Here is a 20,193-nt window from a genome sequence, read left to right on the forward strand (position 1 = left end):
AAACTGAATTTGCAGATTGTACTATATTGTGTATTGCACACAGGTTACGAACTATTCTCAAATATGATCGAATCATGGTGTTAGATAAAGGTGAAATCAAAGAGTTTGATACCCCATTGAATTTGTTCAACTCTGTTGATGGATTATTTAAGGAAATGTGTGAAAGATCTCATATCGTTTTGGAGGATTTCACTTTTTAGTTAAGAAAAACCAGGTTTTCACAACGTCAAGCATAAAAGCAAAACTTTAAAAGAAAACAAGAAATCATGCCTAATAGACAATACAGAAAAGAAATAAAATTAGAAATATCAAGAGGTAGATAGTACTAATTTCAAACCGTTTTTCTACAATGAGTTTCACTATTTTATTTATTTAAATCTAACCGGTTTTAATTTTTGTTTTTACTTTTCATTTTGTGGTTTAGTTTCATTTTTAATTTCATTTTTGTTTTCATTTTCATTTTCATTTTAATTTTAATTTTAATTTTAATTTTCAATTTCAATTTCAACTTCGTTCTGATTAATTTTTTTCAGTTTCAATTTTAATTTTTATTTCATATTCTGTCTTCAGGTTTATGTTAACCTGCTTAGATTTTGATGAAATCAGTCTTCCATCAATAGCTGATTTAATGCTTTGTTCAATAATTCAATAATTCAATTTGCTATTTATATATTTTGCTATTCATATATTTTCCAATTTATTTATTTAGTAATTCATCTTATTTTAGAAAAATGATACTGTTTAGTGATGTTGAATTTACACTAATCAAAATAAAACACTAATTTAGATGTCAACTATCACACAGTGATCATGTTTATAAAAAATATTTAATGCCTAATAATTTATAATTAATACTTAATATGTCTCTTCTAGCCTATTGAATGAATTGAAAGTTGTAAAAATACTCTAAATACATTTGGAAAAGGTATGTCAAACCTAGCAAAATGACCAGGTAGAGTTTCAGCTGATTCATTTTATTATCACATTTATCGTAAACAATTAATTTGTCTCTAAGAACAGTTGTAGTAATTGTAAGCATCAATCAACAAAAGAATTAAAGCCGCCATATAATTCTGGCTTGCTAGCAGATGAAGAGACTATTTTCTTACATTTTCTAGGAAGATCTTCCAATCCCATACAAGGATAGATTTTATTACCATCCAAATTAACCTTTAAGATATTGGGTCCTTTAAACGCTGTGGCATCCTCTTCATCAGGATAAAACGTTTTGATTTTGAACCACAACTCATGATAGTTTTTTAGAAATTTAATTCGGATAATTTGATTGTTACGGAGATTTAGCGTTTGGATATGAGATATTCCTTTGACGTATTTTAATATTGATATTTGATTATCACTTAAATTAAGCATTTTGATATGCATCATAACGTTAAAGTGTTGCAAAGTTGTTATTTGATTATGACTTAGATTTAACATTTTGATATGTGGTATTTTGTTAGTCGGTTAAAATTGATATGTTATTCCAGTTCAAATCAACAACTTCTAATTGTTCCGAATCCAGTATATTTTCAATGACATGAATATTGTTATGGCTTAAATACAATTCTTTGAATTTCGCCAATCCTTTAAGATTCTTTAGTTTACTGATATTATTGGATTGCAAATCTAATATTTCCAATTTATATAAATTGTTGGGAGTGGAAATTTTACTGCATGCTAAATTCAACACTTTTAATGAATATGGACTCTCTATATTTTCAATTACTTTTATTTTGTTATTTGACAAACGTAATACTTCCAACTTCTCTAATCCCTCCAAATTTTCAATGGTTTCAATTTTATTAGCCGATAAATATAATGTTTTAGCAATTTTATTTTGTTGATATTTTCAATCTTATTAGTTTTATTGATAGACAAATCTAATATTCTTAAGTTTTCAAACTTTTCTAAATTCTCAATTTTTGAGATATTATTGGATTTCAAACACAAAACCCTTAAAACCCTTATGGATTTTTCGGATTGCAAACCTATTAAATCTTGATTATCATCTCCTTGATTCACACAACCAATTTTTCTAGAGACTTCAAATAAGTCAGATTGAAGAACGTTTCTAAATTACTATCTTTGTATAAATGTAGTTCTATTTTTTTTACTTTATTAGAGACTCTCAAAAAGTTGTAATGTTTTATTGATAATCCTCTCAAATTTAAAAGCTCTAGTTTTGGAATCCTACTTTATATATCGATTTGTTTGATATACATAATTTAATTTCAACGATTCTAAGCTTGGAAAATGTTCATAGAACCTGATGTTAGCTGTTACAGATATAGTTATATGATGTAATATGCGACCTATGGTTTTCCTCGATATCCAAGTAATATAATAATGAGAATTGATATAAATAATTAATCTCACTGAACCGATTATGCAATAAAATGAGAGGTTGTAGATCAAAAAGTTTATTTGAATCTTCAATTTTGATGAGTTGATTGTGTGCAAATAATGACTCTCAATTAAATATACTTGCATGTCTAAAAATCCTCAATTGATTATGTGATAAATCTAGCTTTTGTAAACTATATGACTTCTTCAAATCAACAAAGTTGGTGAACTCATTGTGTGACAAGTTTAAATCTGTTAAATTGACCATTTTCAGCAAATTTGGAAGTTTACATAAACAATTGTTGGAAATATCGCACATTATCAAATGAATCAAACGCGATAATTAATTAATAGAATAAAGTTTGTGGCCCAAAAAATCTAAATGTTCTATAGTCAACAATATACAATAAAACCGAAATCGATTTCTAGTTTGAACAATATTAACATCCACAATAGACACACCATCACTGTTGATTCTAGTTTTGTAAAACATCAATAAATTTATTTCTTCTACACGCCGACAAAGTGTCAGGAGTTTGATTGTGCTGTTTCCCCACTGTTTCAACACCATGAGAGTTATGATAATTAGCGGTTTTGTATAGTACGTAAGCTGATATTTGAATAAAAATACATCTTTCATCTTTAAAGCTAAATGGTCCTTTTGGTCCAGCCGATTTTCATTTTTTATAGCTTCCAAGATATTTGGTTCCAAAATTTTATCAACAGTTTCAACCGAATCAAAGAACACAATATATGCACTTTTTCCGAGCAATTTATTTCCGGACGATGTCAGAAAAACAACTATATCAATAGAAATATCACATAATATACGCTGAATAATGAAAACCAAAAATCTATTCAATATATTGGGAGTGTATTTCAGGTTTGAGTTCGAACAATCCAGCAATCACATCTTTATGAACCATTTTTGACTGTTACTTTCACCCGAAATGATCTACAGTCAACCTAGCCAACAACTTAATTCTGTATTTATACCAAAAGAATTGGACAGTTGATTATTACTGTTTATGCAAGGAATCTGCAAGGAATCTGCAAGAGAATGAATTGCTACAGAAACAAACCTTGGTATGCAGGTTGAGGCAGCTGCCGTTTCGAGTAACAACTTTGGTTTCAAAGCCTTATTTCAACGAAAATTGTCTTTGGTTGTACTAGAGGTTTTGTTTCCCTTCTAAAAACAAGAGCCAATCATTTAACTTTTTTCTACTGAAATAATGATTGAACAACAAAAATATACATTTTATTATAATAATATCTCATTCAGTTTTCAGTTGTTTCTATTGACGTTATTTGATTTGTTAACAAACTAGTTAGATAACTGGATTGTTTTTGGATTGTTCGCAGAATATTCATTTGTTTCTGTAAAACTCACAACCCAAATTCCAGTTTGCCAATTGACATCCAACACAATCTTTATAGTTCCACGGTAACCCATATATTATTTCTTTGTATTTATAAAAACTAACCACACCAATTACTATTAAACTAAAAAATAAAATGTCAACTCTTGTAGTGACTTTTTTTATTTTCTCAAAATTGTCATTATTAAATCGAAACCTATATCTCATTGCCTTCAAAGCTAGTTTATTATATATTAGCTGAATAAACAACCCAACTAAAAGTAAATTAAAATAATATGATCCAAGATAATTACTTATCAAAAAATTATGATTATTAACATAATTATTAAATGAAATCAGTTGACTAATCTTCGATAGTAGAATGTACGGAAAATAGTGAATCAAATATCCTATAAATATCTTAATGAAATTTTCATCAAATAATATTTGTAATGTGTCTAACGAATAGTTGTATTTCTGCAAGTTAAGTTTATCAGTTTTATTCCTTTCTTTTTCAGTTTTTTCTTTCAATTGTTTATATATCAAATAATCCTCAATTTTTTTATCATTACTATTAACAACATTAACATTATCAAGATTATTTGTACATTTTTCACTATAATTTTCATTATCTCCATCATCATAGCCTCGGTTCTCATAGTCATAATCATTAATATTAATTTTATTAAACTCTAAGAAATCTCTATGAAAATTAAACAAGAATTTTAGAATTTTCACGTTAAAGTATAAAAAGCTGATAATTAATGTAATCAAACATAAAAATGAGTTCAATGGATTAGTAAATAACAATATTTTTGTTTTTAAGCTATCATCTTTAAAAACGATGTTATCTTGAAAATTATTATTTAAAAGAGTATTGAAATAAAATGACCAATATTTCGGTTCAATCAAAAATCTTAAATGATCCGTTTTAATTTTAGACAAAACGATCAATTGATTATTTAGATTCATATTAATTAATTTTAGATTTAACTCAATGATTTTTTCCAAGCATGTCATTTTCTTGAATCTTAATCGATTTTTTTTCAACAATTCAATTTTATCGCCAATCTCTTTATCCCTTTTGTTATGTTTTTCCTTTTTGTTATGTTTTAATGCAAAATTGTTCAAATTGTGTTCTAAAAACAATGGATGACTATTCTCTTCAAAGTAAAAATTAGTGTATATGCTATTTGGGTCCTTGACACATACCACTTCTTGCTGATGATTGCCCCATTCCGGTAAATAGACCGGATGAGATAACAAGTAACATTGCAATTCTCTATTATATAATTTAAAAATTGAGCCATAACTTTTAATTTTGGCATTAAATAATAGTTTTTCATCCAAGTTTTCCAAGTTTTTTAAATGATTTATTGATTCTTCGTGATTACTTATTATTCTCCAATTATCATAATTGTCAGGTAGAAAAGATTTTCCAAAATCCCCTTTGCAACTAATTTCAAAATGATAATCTTGGGACGAAACTGGCCCTCTAATATTATTAACATGCAAGTAGTTTTTGGTATTATTGTGTCTTAGTCTAATGATTGAATTATCGTTAACAAATGCTAATTGATTATAAAACAAATGATCATCATATAATTTTAAGTTTTTTTCAATAATCCAATAATTATTTGTATCATTGAAATTATAAAGGTTAACTTGTTGCTCATTTGAGCCAATTGAATAGGTTTTATTAAAGGAATATAAATAGTTACCACCACCAAAGACTCCAAAAAAATTAAAATGATCAGGCAAATATTGTCTGATTGAGACTTTTGAGCCATATAAAATATTTAAATTTGCATCAATATTATTAGTAGTACTGCTACTACTATCATTAGTGTTGTTGAATATTGATAATTGAGATTTATAAAAAGTTGAAAGAAAAGAAAAATCATTGGACGATGGATTGTAATGTTTTAATAGATTTACATGGTAATTGAAAATGATTAAATAAACTAGAAATGGAATTAGAAATAAAATAACAAATACTTGATAGATAATGTTTTTCAAAACAAATTGTTTTTTGAATTTTTGATTCAATTGATTTAGTTTAGTTGATTTATTTAGTTTGGTTGTTTTTACGGATTTGTTTAATTTTATTGATGTGTGTTTTTTGATTGATTTAGTGGATTTATGAAGTTTTCTTGATTCTGACAATGATAGATCTTGATAAGTATACCAATTCTTGTATAATGTTAGTAAAACAAAATAGAATAACGATAAAACAGAGGAAACTTTTGTGGATAGCAAGAGACCTAACGAGATTGAAAATCTGAGTAAATTGTTTAAGTTAAAATGGTAGAGGCAGAGTAATAATAAAAATAGATGTAAAGAGTTATAATTTATATACTTTGAAACCTGGATTAGGTTGAATGGATCGATAATTAGTAGTAGTGAAGTTAAAAAGGATACTTTGTTGAAACAATTGAGTGAGTTTAGTATTTTGTAGAATACAATGATACTCAATGACGACATCACCAGGTTTATTATTCTCAAATGATATAATGAGATCAAGTCTTGTTGATTGGTACTATTTGTTATGAATTGATTGACTTTGAAGTAGAATAAATCTGTGAGCGGTGGATTAAAAGATAAGAAAAATGTTTTATTCGAATAATTTTCAATGTTTTTTACAATCAAAGTTTCGTCAATGGTGACTGGAGATAATGGATAATCGATATTCAATAGCGACGAAAAAATAGATAATAAAATAAGAAAAAACAATAGAATTGAGTTGTTTCGATTAGTTTTAGTATTGGATTTTCGGTTAGATTTGTTTTGTTTTCCAATCATAGCATCTGAATTGGCGTTATCATTTACACCAACATTGCTTCTCACAGTGTTGTTTAATGAAGCATTAGTTTCGTCTATGGAATCATCGGATGGCTGGAGCGCAGATTTAGCGGTGGTGGAGTTGAATGAATAGTAGATAGGTAGAGCCCGAATTGACCTGGTGATAAAATATGGTTTGTAGGGCCCCTGAGCATACACCTCAGCTTCACTCATCTTCAGCAGCTGCAACAGTTCTTTGGTGCTTCTGTAAACGCGTTCTTAGATACAACTCCATCTCTTGACTGGTGTTCAGTTGAAAGTTTTATTATATGCATCGCCGGATTGAGAAACATCCGGCCTCCAGAGCGGAAAGTGAGTGCGATCCGTGGTTCTGGTTTTATTTGTAAAGTGGAAGGAAAGGGTTTGGTGAAGGAGTTGGTAAAATGGAGTGGGCATTCTAGAAAGTTTATTGGGCTTTAGGATATATGGAAGTTGTTTATTTATGGTTATATACAGAGCTTTTATAAAATATAATAATTATTTGAAACTATTTGAAACTATTAGAAATTAATCGATATTAATTTTCAACTCTTTGATTCTGAGAATTGTCTTTGGCAATTTAGTTATAAAAGCCCTATTTTTCCTACATCTTTGTCTTTCGAGCTTTACATGTTTCGCTTTATTCTTTGCTTTCTCGATACAAACAGCTTTAATTTCGATCAATTCGGAAATCTTGTTATCCAAATAGAGATCAGTGACATTTTTTTCCTTGGATGTAGGTAGCCGGTAGAACAAGTCTCTTGATCCGAGGTTGGAAATGTTGTTCAATTTGATTGTAGTACCGACTTCAACTTGTCTTAAGTTGTATGGTAGGTTGATTAAATCGCCTTTAGTTATTAAATAGGGAAAGTTTTGGATGTTGACAGTGGCATATAAATTGTCGGCAGGAACCTTTTTGAAATTTTGTAAATCTGTTGTAATAGTTTTTATGGTTGAGTTGATATTGTCAATTTCTGAGTTTAATAGTTGAACATTGTCCTTCTTTTTCTGTTCTTCAATGTTGGATAGATAGTTTTTTTTGAAGGATGTGAAGGAGATCTTTTCTTTTTGATCTGGAGGTAGAGTTTTATATTTCTGAGAAATAATAGTGGATAAATGTAGTTGAAAATTATTGGATGAGGTGTTGGAGAAGAATCTTAGTTGAAAGAGGGGTTTTAAGAGTAAGGGAGATAATTTTGCGAGTATTGGGGCGATAGCTGAAGAGCCTCTTGCTAGCATATTGAAATTAGCGAGCAGCATCTTGACAAGAAATAGGCAGCATAGAAATAGAGTCGTCTTCTATAGATTGGTTGGTAAATTGTGAAAAAGTTAGAAAAGAGAAAGCAGAGCATGACCTGCACGTGACTCTGAGCAGTATGTTATGATGCATGAAACTGAGAGCCGGGATAAAGAGCGATGAAACACAGAACTAGGATAATGGCGGGGTGAAGATGGCAGGGTGTTACGAGCCGAATGGCGACGTGTATTTGGATGAGATAGACACCAATCTCGTTGATCCAGACTTGGACGATGTGCTTTGGTGGAGCTTACCGAAAAGCAGTTTTGCAGGTGGTACGGGAGTAAAGAAGAGTGATAATGGTGAGGGTGGAAAGAGAGCAATTAAGAAATCTAATCATGAGCTAGATTTGATGCGAAGTTCAATGCAAAGTTCAATGCAAGTGGATGATGTTGATGGGAGTGATCGACAAAGGGAGAGGGATAAGAATAGGATGGTTTCAAATCGACAAAGCACTAGATATCGATCGAGAAGACATGTCAACGAATCAATTGCCAGTGACGCATTTGTGATTGATCTATCTGATGAAGAGGATGATGAAGAGGATGATGAAGACATCATCGTGAAAGAAGTGGTTAAAAAAAGAAGGAAACGAGAAACTTTTGTGAAAAGTAAAAAAGTTGAAAAGCTCAATCAGTCCAAGAAATCCAGACAACTGAAGCAAGTTGAGTTTAAAAAGACTAATATTGATATCGAGATTGATTTTGATAATGAAGATAAAGAGTCTGGATATAGTGCGGAGAAACCTATAGTTGTCAAAAATATGAATGAAATCAAAAGTATAAATACAAAGGATTATGAGAATATCGAGCTTGATGAGAGTGCGATAACATTGGAAGATTTATGTTCAAGGGTATTCTCAATTGGCAGAAAGTCAAAGAACTTTGATTTGGCTGAACAGGCCAGGAAGGATCGAATAAATAGACGAAAAAACAAAAATAGGAATGCAAATAAAGATCAACAGGAAGATAAAGGTGGCGACGACATTAAAACTGATGGGGAAGATGGTCAGAATCAGACCAATGCTTTTGATTTACTAGATCCACAATTAAACGAATACAAGGTGGAAAATGCAAAGGAAGAAGATAGGCTAACTATTAAAAAGGATAAAGATGGAGATATGAAATTAAAAATCGTGAATGGAGTGATTCAAATTGAGGAAGAAAAACAAATATTCTTCCAAGAAAGCAATTGTGTTCAGGAGGAAAGAATACGACAATTGAAAAGGGATACAAAATTCAAGATAGTCGACCATGAAAATCCATTTGAAAACATTCTCCTATCGAATGCCTTTACGAAAAGTGATCGGACAAAGACCCTCAATCCAAATCTGATCTCCAGCTGGAGCATTAAGGAAACGATCAAGTTCTACAAGGCCTTGAGCTCCTACGGCACAGACTTCCAGTTGATTGCCCAGCTCTTCCCGAACAAAACGCGGGAGAAGATCAAGGGCAAGTACTCTGTGGAAACGAGGCGAAACCCGGAGTTGGTTGAGTTCTCCTTGAACAACAAAAGCGCCATCAACGTGAAGCAGTACTTCAGGGACGTGAACGAAAACAAAGCGCCGGACAACCTCACGCACTTCAAGACGCTCGCGCAGTTCAACGACGAGCTCCGGAAATTGCGCGAGGACAACGACCGCTTCATCAGCAAGCTCGAGCGGAAAATGTAGCCAGACCCATCGCAGTGGACCGTCACCCGCGCAGCCTTCCTGCCGCACCCTGCAGCGACTGCTCACACACCGACGGCGTTAATTGTGCACGTGCGTGGCAGCTGCGCGTTTTCAGCGAGCAACTTTGGAGCCTTCTTGAGACGAGCTTCTTCTCGTTTTGTCGACTCACCAGATGTTCTGTCTCTGCTGCGTGTGCTGCCTCTGCTTCTCGTCCTGTCTGCTCAGTCTAGTCTGCTTCTCCGGCGTCTGTCCTTTCTCCCCATCTTTTCCTGCTCTTCCCCAACATGGCCAACAACCTATGGAGACTCACCTCCACCTACCAATCGTTGTCTTCCATAAATAACCTCTTGAAGGAAGTTGATGTTGACGAGCTTGATACCTTGAACCTTGGTATCGAGTCCCTCAACAACATCAACATCAGCGCCGACATCCTCACCATCAAAAACGATACCAACGATAGCAACAATCTCACCGATAATGGCTTTGACAGTTTTTCCGATTCAGATTTTTGCAGCGACATGTTCAACATCCAGTACAACAGAGTCTCTCAACTATTGTTCAAAATGTTGGACCAGACTGATATCTTGCACGACTTGATCCACAACTCAAATGCCTCCTTGCTAAGATTTCTAGAATCGACCTTCATTCTAAACTTGTTGATTAATTATGTCATCAACGACTATGATGATTTTCTCTCTATAAAGGAACTCCACCTTCATAAATCTCACCCTCACACTTTAAATAACAATAACAACACCACCACCACCAACAACATTGACGACAGCAACAACCATAAAGATCATGATGAAATCGACTACGACATTGAAATCGAAACCCATGTCAATCATGACAAAAATTTATACACCTACGACACCTCCCCGGTCAACTCCAATAAAGAATCAAACCAGGAAATTTACAGCAGAAGATCCTCTATCGCTTTGGAAATTCTTTGTGCCGATATTTGGTCCATAACTGATTCCCTAATCAACTCAAACTACTTGCTCTTCAAAATTTGGTCCGTTTTAAACACAAATAAATCAATCTCAATTGTCAAATCAAATAATTTCATGAAAATCAACGAAAACTTACTCAACACTAAACTATCCATTCTACTAAGTTTTATCACTACTAAATTCAAAAAAAACTTGGTCAACAAGTTCCTAAACCAAATCACAAACCCTCCACTAATGGACTTTCTTCTAAAACTAATTTCCTCCGATAAACAAGAATCTTCAACTAATATCATTAATATTCTTCACGACCAAAACCTCATCCCAAAACTAATCAACTTTTTGAAACCGGATTTCAACTCCTCCATCCAATCTTCAACTGCTGATTTTCTAAAAGCCTTGATTACAATCTCCGCAAACTCAACAAACACTGACGACAAATCAATCATAGGCCCAAACAAACTAACAAGACAACTAGTCTCTCCCCCAATCATCCAAAAACTCATCAAAATCATGCTTTCAGGTAACTCCTCCCTATCAAACTCTGTCGGTATCATCATTGAAATTATCAGAAAAAACAACTCAGACTACGATATCTTACCGATGAACTTTATCACAATCGAATCTCATCCCCCAAATTCAAGAGACCCAATTTACCTAGGCTATTTAGTCAAGTTGTTTGCAAAAAACATTAAAAACTTCAATGCCTTACTTCTTAAACCCTATCCCTCAAATAACCTTAAAAAGACCTCCTTCGGTGAAATTGAATACTTGGGTTTTGAAAAATTCAGAATTTGCGAACTAATTGCTGAACTATTACACTGCTCAAATATGGCTCTTTTAAATAACCCCAAGGGCGAAGAAATCGCCAAAGAACGAGATGAAACAAGAATCAGAATCTCAAACATCAACAACAATTACGAAAATGATGATGATTACAACCAAATTAATAACTCAATCAATAACTCCATAAATAACTCGATCAAAATCGATAACAAATCCTCAGAAGTAGATGAAAGCGAAGATATTCATATGGATGTTGAAATTGAAAGCTTGAAGAATCTACATTTATCCAAAAATGACTCTTCTTTAAATAACTCTTCCTCAAATTTCAAAGTCAATATCCACTTATTTAATGAAAATTTTGATATTGACAATGACTTCAATAACGATCCGATTTTAGACGCTTCTTTGAATTTTGAAGACGATGTTGAATCCCCTTTTATCTCTTCTTTCACCTCCGATAACTATTTTGATGATGGTGAAAGATTATTCAGAAAAAACCCAATTATTGGTGACCAACTAAAAATTGCTTTGCACGATACTAAAATAATCAAAAACATCTTGTACTTGTTTTTCAGATTTCCCTGGAATAATTTCTTGCATAACGTCATTTTTGACATTGTTCAACAAATTTTAAATGGTTCGATCGAAATTGGTTTCAATAGATATCTAATTCTAAACTTATTCTTACACTATGACTTAATTTATTTTATTTTAAAAGCAGAAAACGCTTCCTTAAGCTACGAAAAATCAAATAATGGATTAAGATTAGGATTTATGGGTCATTTAACTTTAATTTCGGAAGAAGTTGTCAAGTTTTTACAATTTATTGATAACCATGGAAGAATACAATTTAGTTCAGAAGCACCAGATGTTCCTCAACTAAATTCTCAGATGATTAATTCAATTAAATTGCTCTATACTTGCTTAAAAGACGACGTGATTAACAATGATGCATGGTTTGATTATATTAATGGATCACTAAAGGAAACAAGAGAAAAATATAATGCTATTTTAGGTGAAGATAATAATAACAGAAATAATGATGATTCCATGAATGGTTATTATAATGATGTTAATTACAATGACGAAAACAATAAATTGAATGGGAGCAATCTTGACATAATCAGTAGTTACGATGAAGACGATAGTGATGAGGATGATAGTAATAACAAAAATAACAATGCTAATGATAGCAATGCTAATGATAGCAATGCTAATAATAACGATGATAATAATGATGGTGTTAATGTTAATGGTAATGACAGTAATACTAGTACTACTAGTGGTGATAATAATGGTAGCGACAGTAATACTAATAATACTATCACTACTACTACTACTACTAATAATAATAATAATAATGATAATAATAACAATAACAATAACAATAATAACAATAATAACAATAAGAAAAATAAGAAGAACAAAGATTATGAAAAAGGTTTCAATCATGCTTTCACAAAAGATTTTAACGAATTTCAAGAAAATGAGCCTAATGACACACTAGAAATTGATCCTGATGACTATATTAGCGATTACCATCAAAACCGATTTTCTACAAGGGAATTGAACGATCAAGATGAGGATGAGGATGATGATGATGGATACAAATATGCTGGAAGTTTTCAAAACACTGAACCTATTCTATCATTAAATGATTTACTAGGTGGTTGTGGCGGTAATGAAAAGCAAAATATTAATTATATTAGTAATGACTTAGTTAATCTGCATGAATTAGCAGAGTCTCCTCACGCCAATAGTGACAATTCAAACGATAACGGGAACAGCTATACTTTTATAAATAATTCTGGCGGGCTATCATCTGATGAGGATGATGCAGATTTTTCTAGTTGGGATGGTAGTCAAATTAGGAAAAAAAAAAAATCAAAAAACATTAACGACGATAAAAATTATTCTAGCCCAGTGATGGATGGATTTTCAGATGATTACGAAGATCCTAATGATGATGGTCAAAACTACTCCAAGTCATCGCCATTATACAATTCGATTTTGCAAAATTCTTTTGGTGCACCAAGTAAAGCGCTATTGCCTCAACTAAAACTAAAGCCAAAGTTCAACTCCCTAACTGGAAACGATAAGCAAAACAGTAAGAATACCAATAACAACGATTATTTGGATGAAGATGATGAGGTGGATTTGGAAGACCAAATTGACGATGAGGAGGACGACGATGATGAGGACGACGATGATGAGGACAAATACAAGCTATCGCGAAGTAAAAGCAAAGGAGATATGAATTGGAATGAAGATGAACAAAAGCGATTGCTCAGTATCGGTAGTTTTATTCATGCTCCTAATCACAAATAACACACGAGAAGTTACTCAAAGAGAAGCCACTCAAAGAAAAGAAAAAAAAATTGCTAGTATATAGTCCTAACGAAGTTTAATGACAGTTTTTATTTTAATGTTTTATGAGGGAAAAGAAAAATTAATAGATTTAAAAAAGAGTGTTAAGATTTTTGTATTTAGGTTTTTGTTGTTTTTTGTTTATTTCAGTGTATTCTTTAACTTAATGAAGTTTCTCCAGTGCACCAAATCAATATTCTTTTCTTGTGAGCTCTTCATGGCACTAGTTCCCAGTTCCATAGCTGTATCTTCTGTTTTTTCCAGTTTTAGTATGTACTTTTTAATTTTCTAGTTTCAAGTTTTCGATGTCGTGTTTAGCGTAGACTGCTTCGACCCAACTGTTCGTACAAAGCAGTGCTCTGGCTGTGGGTGCTCTGTTCTGGCCTTCTGCTGTTGCTGTTTCTGCTGCTGTTTCTGCTGCCTTTGCTGTCTCTGCTGCTCGTCGTCGCTGGGCCTCAGGGTGTGGCCTTTCAAATGTTTGGGTCCAAGCCAATCCCCAGAAAGAGCATTTTTCATGGTGACGTTTTCACTAAAACACAGTTCAACTCTCAGTCCTCTTCTCTTCACCACCCAGCACTCGACGTCGTTACAGAACAGCTCTCTGTCCTCTGCTAATGTTTGGCTCTTCCAAGGCCCACAAGAAACATGATTCCAAATCATCCTTTTTCTTCAGCAGAAAGTCCTCCTCCTCCTCGCCTACGATCTCACCACAAAGAAGCAACTTTTCAGCCAAATCTTCCAATGACTTCCAGAAATCCTTTCCCAACGCCTATTACACCAACACCAGCACCAGCAGCACCAGTTATGTCAACGAAAAGTCCTCTGCTCCTAAAAACCAAATAAACGTATCAACCTTTGACCAGACGCCCTTTTTGTTTGAGAAGAAGTATGGCGAGTCGCTCACCACCAGATCTGTTCTGCTCTCCAGCTACTCTGCTTTGCAAGACTCCTTGGGCCCTCCAGACTTGGTTCATTTGACTCAACTTGATAAGAGTTCCCAGAAGGATTTTGGAAAGTACCACTATCTAATTGGTTTGGACGTTGGCTCCTTGATAGCTCCTGTGGCTTATTTGACTACCTTGATTTACAACGACCAGCAACGGCTAATCAATAACAACAATCTGAACAATTTGGGCAACGTTGACACAATAGATCTCACCTCAGGCACTGATGAACTTTTTGAGATTGGAACTTATTGCTCCTGGAATTGTTTCAGAAAATGCGATGTCAGAATCAGAACAGAATTTCCTGGACAAAAACCTACAATTCAATTGCTAGATTCAAATAGCAAAAATTTATCACTAAAACATTTTCAGTCCTCTAAATCTTCAATCACTCCTCAAATATTGTCCACAAGTAATAATCCTAAAAACTTTTCAACTATAACACTACATTCAACTACAAATTTAGATAACCTTCCAATGTCACCTTCTTTTTCCACTTTTGATCTAAACATTTCTCTCTCTAATTCCATCTCAAATCCTATCCAGGTTCAAAATCAGAATCAAACTCAAAATCCGAACTCAGATGAAAGTCAAAACAAAAGTCAAGATCCAATCCAAAATCAAAATCAAGTTCAAAATCAAAATCAAATTCAAAATCAAATTCAAAATCAAATTCAAAATTCATTAAATAGCAATTCAAATCCCACTGAACAGGCTGGATATTATGGTTTATCTGAAGAATTTTGGTTGGAAACCTATATATCCGCAATAATACGTTTTACTCTTTATTCCACAAGTATTGATTTTTCAAAACCTGCTTTAATTCAATTAAATCCAATGCAAACAAAATCCTCCGTCAAAAAAATGATTACCAATATCTTGAAATTGTTACCAAAGGGTCATTTACCTGGCTGCTCAAGTCTTTGTTCAAGCCCAAACTTTGTCTCAAATTTTCTAGTCGATTCCTTGCTAAAAATCCTAGAGATAACTGGTTTATACAATTACACCATTGACTTGCTTGATCTATTAATTAAAGAAAATTTCCTCTATCATTTAATATTAATCAAAATATTATCTCAACAAAAAAATAGCGAAATTAAATTTGTCAATGAACTATATAACGGAATTCAATATTATTCAAATAAGTCAAATAATTTCAAAATTAACTATTTGTATTTTTATTTATTAGAGCAATCAAAATTTTTATTTTCAAAAAAACAGGTTAATATTTCCTTATATTTAGCTATAAAAGCTGTTGAAAATAATCCAGTAGAGTTTTCTTGTTGGTTGCATCTAGTTGAATTATATATTTTTCAAAAGGATTTTAAAAATGCCCTACTAACTTTAAACTCGTGTCCAATCAATTCATACAATAATGCGATCAAATCAAATATAATAAATTTAGAAAATTCAATTCTTGATCTTAAAAATCCAAATTATTTTAGTTTACCATTGCCCTCAATTTTCATTCCAACTTCAAGGAAATTAATGAAAGAAAAAATTAGCTTATTGAATAAAAATAATAATATAATAACTGATATCCTAATTCAAAGTGAGAAAACTGGGCCAATTTATAACAAAGTAGTAGATGATTTATCAAATGAATACTTTGCTACTGACAATGAAATTTTAAGTGTTGATCCAAATTTATTAGAGCTCAAAAGTAAAAGATTAAAAGGAACTTTAAAAATTGCTTATGATTTATTAACAACATTAGTAATTCTTGTTGGTTGGGATGAATTACTAAGAATTAGAGCCAGTGCTTTTGTTATGCAGAAGGAATATCTTATGCCATCTAAATCTAATCTCCATTCAATTTCAAGTGAAAGCGGATTTAATATTTATAAAAAATTTCACTCAAAAAGAATGTGCGAAAAATGGTTAGACACACTATTTATTTTCTTATATAATGATTTAAAAATTGTCATGGATTGGGAAAAAGAATTTGAAAAAGATGATAAATCAATTAAACATTCATCCTTAGAATGGGATTTAATTGGATCAGTTGCATTATCAGTTAAGCATTATGACTTGGCTATAGCATCTTTGAGAACAGCGTTATCGGTCTCTTATTCCATCATAACGTCTACAAAATTGATCAATTTAATTGATGATTTTGTTGAAAATTTTCCCAGATTTAAAAAACTAAACTTAGGCGTGTTACAAGATTTTGATGATGATTATGTGGACACAAGTAAAGTATCTAGTTTTTCAAAGGATTTTTATTTAATCGGATTAACAAATATAATAAAAAAGAAGCAACTTGCAACAGTAAATGATAATCAAGGAATAATTGTTGAATTAGGAAGTTATGATAATAATTTATTTTTAGATTTAATACTCGAAAATGTTTTAAAAAATATACTATGGAGCAATAGATGGTATCAGGATTTTTCAATGGACTCATTAATAATTTTAAAGCATATTTTAAAAGATAATGATAAAGAATTTATCAGAAATAAAATTCGGTCGAAGTTTTTCAATGTAACTAATCAAATGAGTTCAGATACGTATAATATGTTTGCATTATTTGATAGGTATATAAAATGGATTGAAATCTTTGATAATCAAGATGAAAGTGATTAATAAACCAACTGATATTTCAGTGAATAAAATTTATTTCTGAAAGTACTAAAATCAAAATGAAAAAGAAAAACTTTTAAAATTTCTTTTTTGAATATTCAACAGCAATTTTTTTCATAACTTTTTTTCTTTGTTTAAGCATATAGGTATATAAAATGTACGAGCCAGGAATATAAGTTGCTAAACAAATTTTTAAAAACCAAGCGTATAATAGATGAATATTGGAAGTAGCATCGGTCAAACTATTATAAATAATTAAACATTCGCTTGAAATACCCATTGGATACAATACCAAAAACAAATTGTAGCGTAGAAAAGTTAAAAAAGTGGGAGGACTACCATTTGATTTGATGTTAATTGCATAATAGCTATATCTCACAATTTCAGTGATCGACCAAGCAGTGGATAAAGTGACATAATACCATTTGTAATTTGGTGGAGAATTGGGTAGGACAGTGAAAATCCCAACTACAATCAACAATCTTGAAAAGACTTGAGCAATAGTGGTAAAAAGAGGAGCTCTAACGTTGCCCACAGCAGAATTGTATATTTCAACAATAGCTAAAGATTGGACTCCAATTAAGTACTTGTAAGTATTTTTAAATAAATCAGGTTGCTGATTAATCAAAATTCCTGGAAAAACATTGAAAAAAAAAACGCCAGCCCACGAGATGGAGGAAACCAAATTGTAAAAATATATCCATACTGGTTGGGATCTTGATTTAACCTCTGAGCTAGTTGTAGATTTGACAGAACTCATTTTTTAGAAATTAACTTCGTTTGCTGATACTGATAATAGTAATTGGTTGGGTCAAAAATCTAATAAAGGAAACTGGTTGAAAATACAGCTTTAAAAGCATTACTCACGTGAAATAGATAATATAGAATGCATGAAGCATGAAGACGCGCTGCATTGCATGCGTGACCTTTTTTCTTAAAAAGAAAAATTAAGATAAAGCAAGAAAATATATTAAAATGCAAAAACAAAACCTATTGAGGAAATTTCAGTTATGAAAACAAAAAGGATATAAAAACAGAACGTCGAAAGTAGAAATAACAAAAATTTTGAAAACTAGAAAAAAAACTAGGATAGGCTGTAAACACCACCCCATCTAGGAGCATTAAGGATAATAGCCATCAAAAGACCAGAAACAAGACCAGCGCAAGGTAAGGTAAAAAGCCAGCCGAAGTAACACCAACCAACCATAATCCAGTTGACAGCATTCAAATCATTATTACATAAACCAACAAAAACAGTTGCACCAACAGCAGATTGGGTTGTAGAAACAGGGAGAGCTAATTGAGTAGCCATGACAACAGTAACAGCAGCACCTAATTCAATGGAGAAACCTCTAGATGGTGATTGCAAAATTAATCTGTTACCCAAGTTTCTCATAATATTATAACCGTAAGTCCATAAACCAATAGTCAAAGCAGCAGCGGCGTAACATAAAACCCAGACTGGAACATCAGCCTTGCTTGCAACAGTATTGGAAGTCCAGACTAAATAGACAGTAGCTAATGGACCAGCAGCATTTGAAACGTCATTAGCACCATGAGCAAAAGACATGGTGGTGGCAGTGATGGCTTGTAAAATAGAGTATAAATATTCAACTTTGTTATTGTAGATTTTAGCTTTTGTGTGGACTTTCTTTAAATTACCTGCCAATCTACTTTGAGAGTTAACTTGATCTGAAATGATATCTTGGTCAATACCATGAATGAAAATTAACCACAATAATTTTGGCCATTGTTTTGGATGTTTTAACATATTAAACCAAAGAGTTCTTGTTGGTATTTTTTCTTCCAAGTTTGAAGGACCGTCATTAACTGGTTGTAGGGCGACTTCAATTTCTTTACCTTTGTTGGAAGTTTTATTTTCAATATCAGTGCTTACGGCTTCATCATGACTTGGAGTTAATTGTTCACTTGTAGTTTCATCGTATCTTCTACCTTTATAATAATCAATAACTAATTCGTGTCCCTCTGGCATTGGGGGGATGTTGTCAGTTGATTTGAACCAGTAGATTGGACCTTTAACAATATCATATTTTCTTAAGGTCCAGTCTTCATGAACTAACTTTCTTCTGAAATATGGGTAGAAAACAAGCATGTAAATAGCAAAAGCACAACCACCAACACCAAAAATGGCACCAATAATAGTGCTGTTTGGTAATTCATCCAAGTTTAATTTTGGACTTCCCTTCCAAACAATCAACATGGTCAAGATTGAAAAAGTAATAAAGACTAACACAGGAACATACATCAAACCATTTCTAACATCGTGCTTTCTTTCAAGAACAAAGTATTTGGACGTCAAAAAGGCAATCGAAGCAAAACCACCAGCGACACAAGGCGAAATAAACCAAGAAGCAGCAATCTTAGCAAAACCTTCCCAACCCCAATGAACATCAATACCTGCAGCAACACCAGCACCAATAATACCACCAACAATGGAATGAGTGGTTGAAACAGGTAAACCAATAGAAGTAGCAAGAGTCAACCACAAAGAGGAACCAACAATTGCACAACACATTGCCAACATTAACACAGCGGGAGTTTCATTGAAATCTTCCACATCGATAATTTTAGATCTGATAGTTTCAGAGACTCTTGAACCAGCTAAAACTGCTCCTAAAAATTCAGAAAGGCCTGCTAAAATCATAGCCTGAGGATAGGTCAACGAACGAGAGGAAACAGAAGATGCAAAGGAATTGGCGACATCATTGGCACCAATATTCCATGCATCTAAAAATGCGAAAATCATCGTAATCGCGAAGATGTAATCAAAATCATGAAGATTAGCCATTTTGAAACTTTGATTATTGTTTTTATTTGTTTTTTTTAGTTGTTTTCTTTATTTTTCCTTTCTTTTTTGGTTTCGATAATTAATGTGAATCAAGAAAAGCGTAAAATCTGAATTTTGTTTGCAGAATTTAGTAAACAAAACTGATCTGGCTTGATACTCAATAAGACTAACAGAAAGGGACTTACGATGAGAAATGGCTAGAATATATATGATTTCATTTTACTACGATAATTTTTTCATGATATCAAAACACCATAGAAAACC

At 32.2% G+C, this 20,193-nt stretch overlaps 11 protein-coding genes across 11 annotated transcripts; 3 read left to right on the top strand and 8 right to left on the bottom strand.

The window, feature by feature from the left end:
* Positions 1 to 813: 813 nt before the first annotated feature.
* Positions 814 to 1,183, bottom strand: ASCRUDRAFT_75624 (uncharacterized protein). The gene has a single exon (XM_020193145.1). The coding sequence runs from the start codon at positions 1,037 to 1,039 to the stop codon at positions 875 to 877; it is 165 nt and encodes a 54-aa protein (XP_020047942.1). The 5' UTR covers positions 1,040 to 1,183; the 3' UTR covers positions 814 to 874.
* ASCRUDRAFT_7842 (uncharacterized protein) lies at positions 1,039 to 1,437 on the bottom strand (the record flags this gene model as incomplete). Its single annotated transcript, XM_020194243.1, has 1 exon — positions 1,039 to 1,437. One exon carries the CDS (start codon positions 1,435 to 1,437, stop codon positions 1,039 to 1,041), a length of 399 nt encoding a protein of 132 aa, XP_020047943.1.
* Positions 1,438 to 1,767: 330 nt separating this feature from the next.
* ASCRUDRAFT_13279 (uncharacterized protein) lies at positions 1,768 to 2,722 on the bottom strand (the record flags this gene model as incomplete). Its single annotated transcript, XM_020189052.1, has 2 exons — positions 2,485 to 2,722; positions 1,768 to 2,042 (listed from the first exon to the last, which is right to left on the bottom strand). The coding sequence occupies exons 1-2, from the start codon at positions 2,660 to 2,662 to the stop codon at positions 1,768 to 1,770; spliced, it is 453 nt and encodes a 150-aa protein (XP_020047944.1). The 5' UTR covers positions 2,663 to 2,722.
* ASCRUDRAFT_143860 (uncharacterized protein) lies at positions 2,589 to 3,144 on the bottom strand. Its single transcript, XM_020189201.1, has one exon. It carries the CDS (start codon positions 2,981 to 2,983, stop codon positions 2,687 to 2,689), a length of 297 nt encoding a protein of 98 aa, XP_020047945.1. The 5' UTR covers positions 2,984 to 3,144; the 3' UTR covers positions 2,589 to 2,686.
* Positions 3,145 to 3,466: 322 nt separating this feature from the next.
* Positions 3,467 to 6,826, bottom strand: ASCRUDRAFT_75625 (glycosyltransferase family 39 protein). The gene has a single exon (XM_020193146.1). The coding sequence runs from the start codon at positions 6,714 to 6,716 to the stop codon at positions 3,711 to 3,713; it is 3,006 nt and encodes a 1,001-aa protein (XP_020047946.1). The 5' UTR covers positions 6,717 to 6,826; the 3' UTR covers positions 3,467 to 3,710.
* An 84-nt stretch (positions 6,827 to 6,910) lies between these two features.
* On the bottom strand, positions 6,911 to 7,796 carry MRPL49 (mitochondrial 54S ribosomal protein bL21m MRPL49). The gene has a single exon (XM_020193147.1). The coding sequence runs from the start codon at positions 7,779 to 7,781 to the stop codon at positions 7,050 to 7,052; it is 732 nt and encodes a 243-aa protein (XP_020047947.1). The 5' UTR covers positions 7,782 to 7,796; the 3' UTR covers positions 6,911 to 7,049.
* Positions 7,797 to 7,972: 176 nt separating this feature from the next.
* On the top strand, positions 7,973 to 9,490 carry ASCRUDRAFT_70111 (uncharacterized protein; the record flags this gene model as incomplete). Its single annotated transcript, XM_020191746.1, has 1 exon — positions 7,973 to 9,490. The coding sequence occupies one exon, from the start codon at positions 7,973 to 7,975 to the stop codon at positions 9,488 to 9,490; it is 1,518 nt and encodes a 505-aa protein (XP_020047948.1).
* Positions 9,491 to 9,774: 284 nt separating this feature from the next.
* On the top strand, positions 9,775 to 13,554 carry SAP185 (Sap185p; the record flags this gene model as incomplete). Its single annotated transcript, XM_020190511.1, has 6 exons — positions 9,775 to 9,880; positions 10,034 to 11,478; positions 11,645 to 11,649; positions 11,709 to 12,079; positions 12,158 to 12,388; positions 13,067 to 13,554. 6 exons carry the CDS (start codon positions 9,775 to 9,777, stop codon positions 13,552 to 13,554), a joined length of 2,646 nt encoding a protein of 881 aa, XP_020047949.1.
* Positions 13,555 to 13,911: 357 nt separating this feature from the next.
* ASCRUDRAFT_75629 (chaps-domain-containing protein) lies at positions 13,912 to 17,377 on the top strand. Its single transcript, XM_020193148.1, has one exon. It carries the CDS (start codon positions 14,208 to 14,210, stop codon positions 17,121 to 17,123), a length of 2,916 nt encoding a protein of 971 aa, XP_020047950.1. The 5' UTR covers positions 13,912 to 14,207; the 3' UTR covers positions 17,124 to 17,377.
* On the bottom strand, positions 17,197 to 17,880 carry PHS1 (enoyl-CoA hydratase PHS1; the record flags this gene model as incomplete). The annotated part of the gene is made up of 1 exon (XM_020190480.1): positions 17,197 to 17,880. One exon carries the CDS (start codon positions 17,878 to 17,880, stop codon positions 17,197 to 17,199), a length of 684 nt encoding a protein of 227 aa, XP_020047951.1.
* Positions 17,881 to 18,001: 121 nt separating this feature from the next.
* Positions 18,002 to 20,001, bottom strand: ASCRUDRAFT_75631 (inorganic phosphate transporter). The gene has a single exon (XM_020193149.1). It carries the CDS (start codon positions 19,927 to 19,929, stop codon positions 18,205 to 18,207), a length of 1,725 nt encoding a protein of 574 aa, XP_020047952.1. The 5' UTR covers positions 19,930 to 20,001; the 3' UTR covers positions 18,002 to 18,204.
* Positions 20,002 to 20,193: the final 192 nt, after the last annotated feature.

Source organism: Ascoidea rubescens (genome assembly GCF_001661345.1).
Source record: "Ascoidea rubescens DSM 1968 unplaced genomic scaffold ASCRUscaffold_5, whole genome shotgun sequence".
Classification (NCBI taxonomy): Eukaryota; Fungi; Ascomycota; class Saccharomycetes; order Ascoideales; family Ascoideaceae; genus Ascoidea; species Ascoidea rubescens.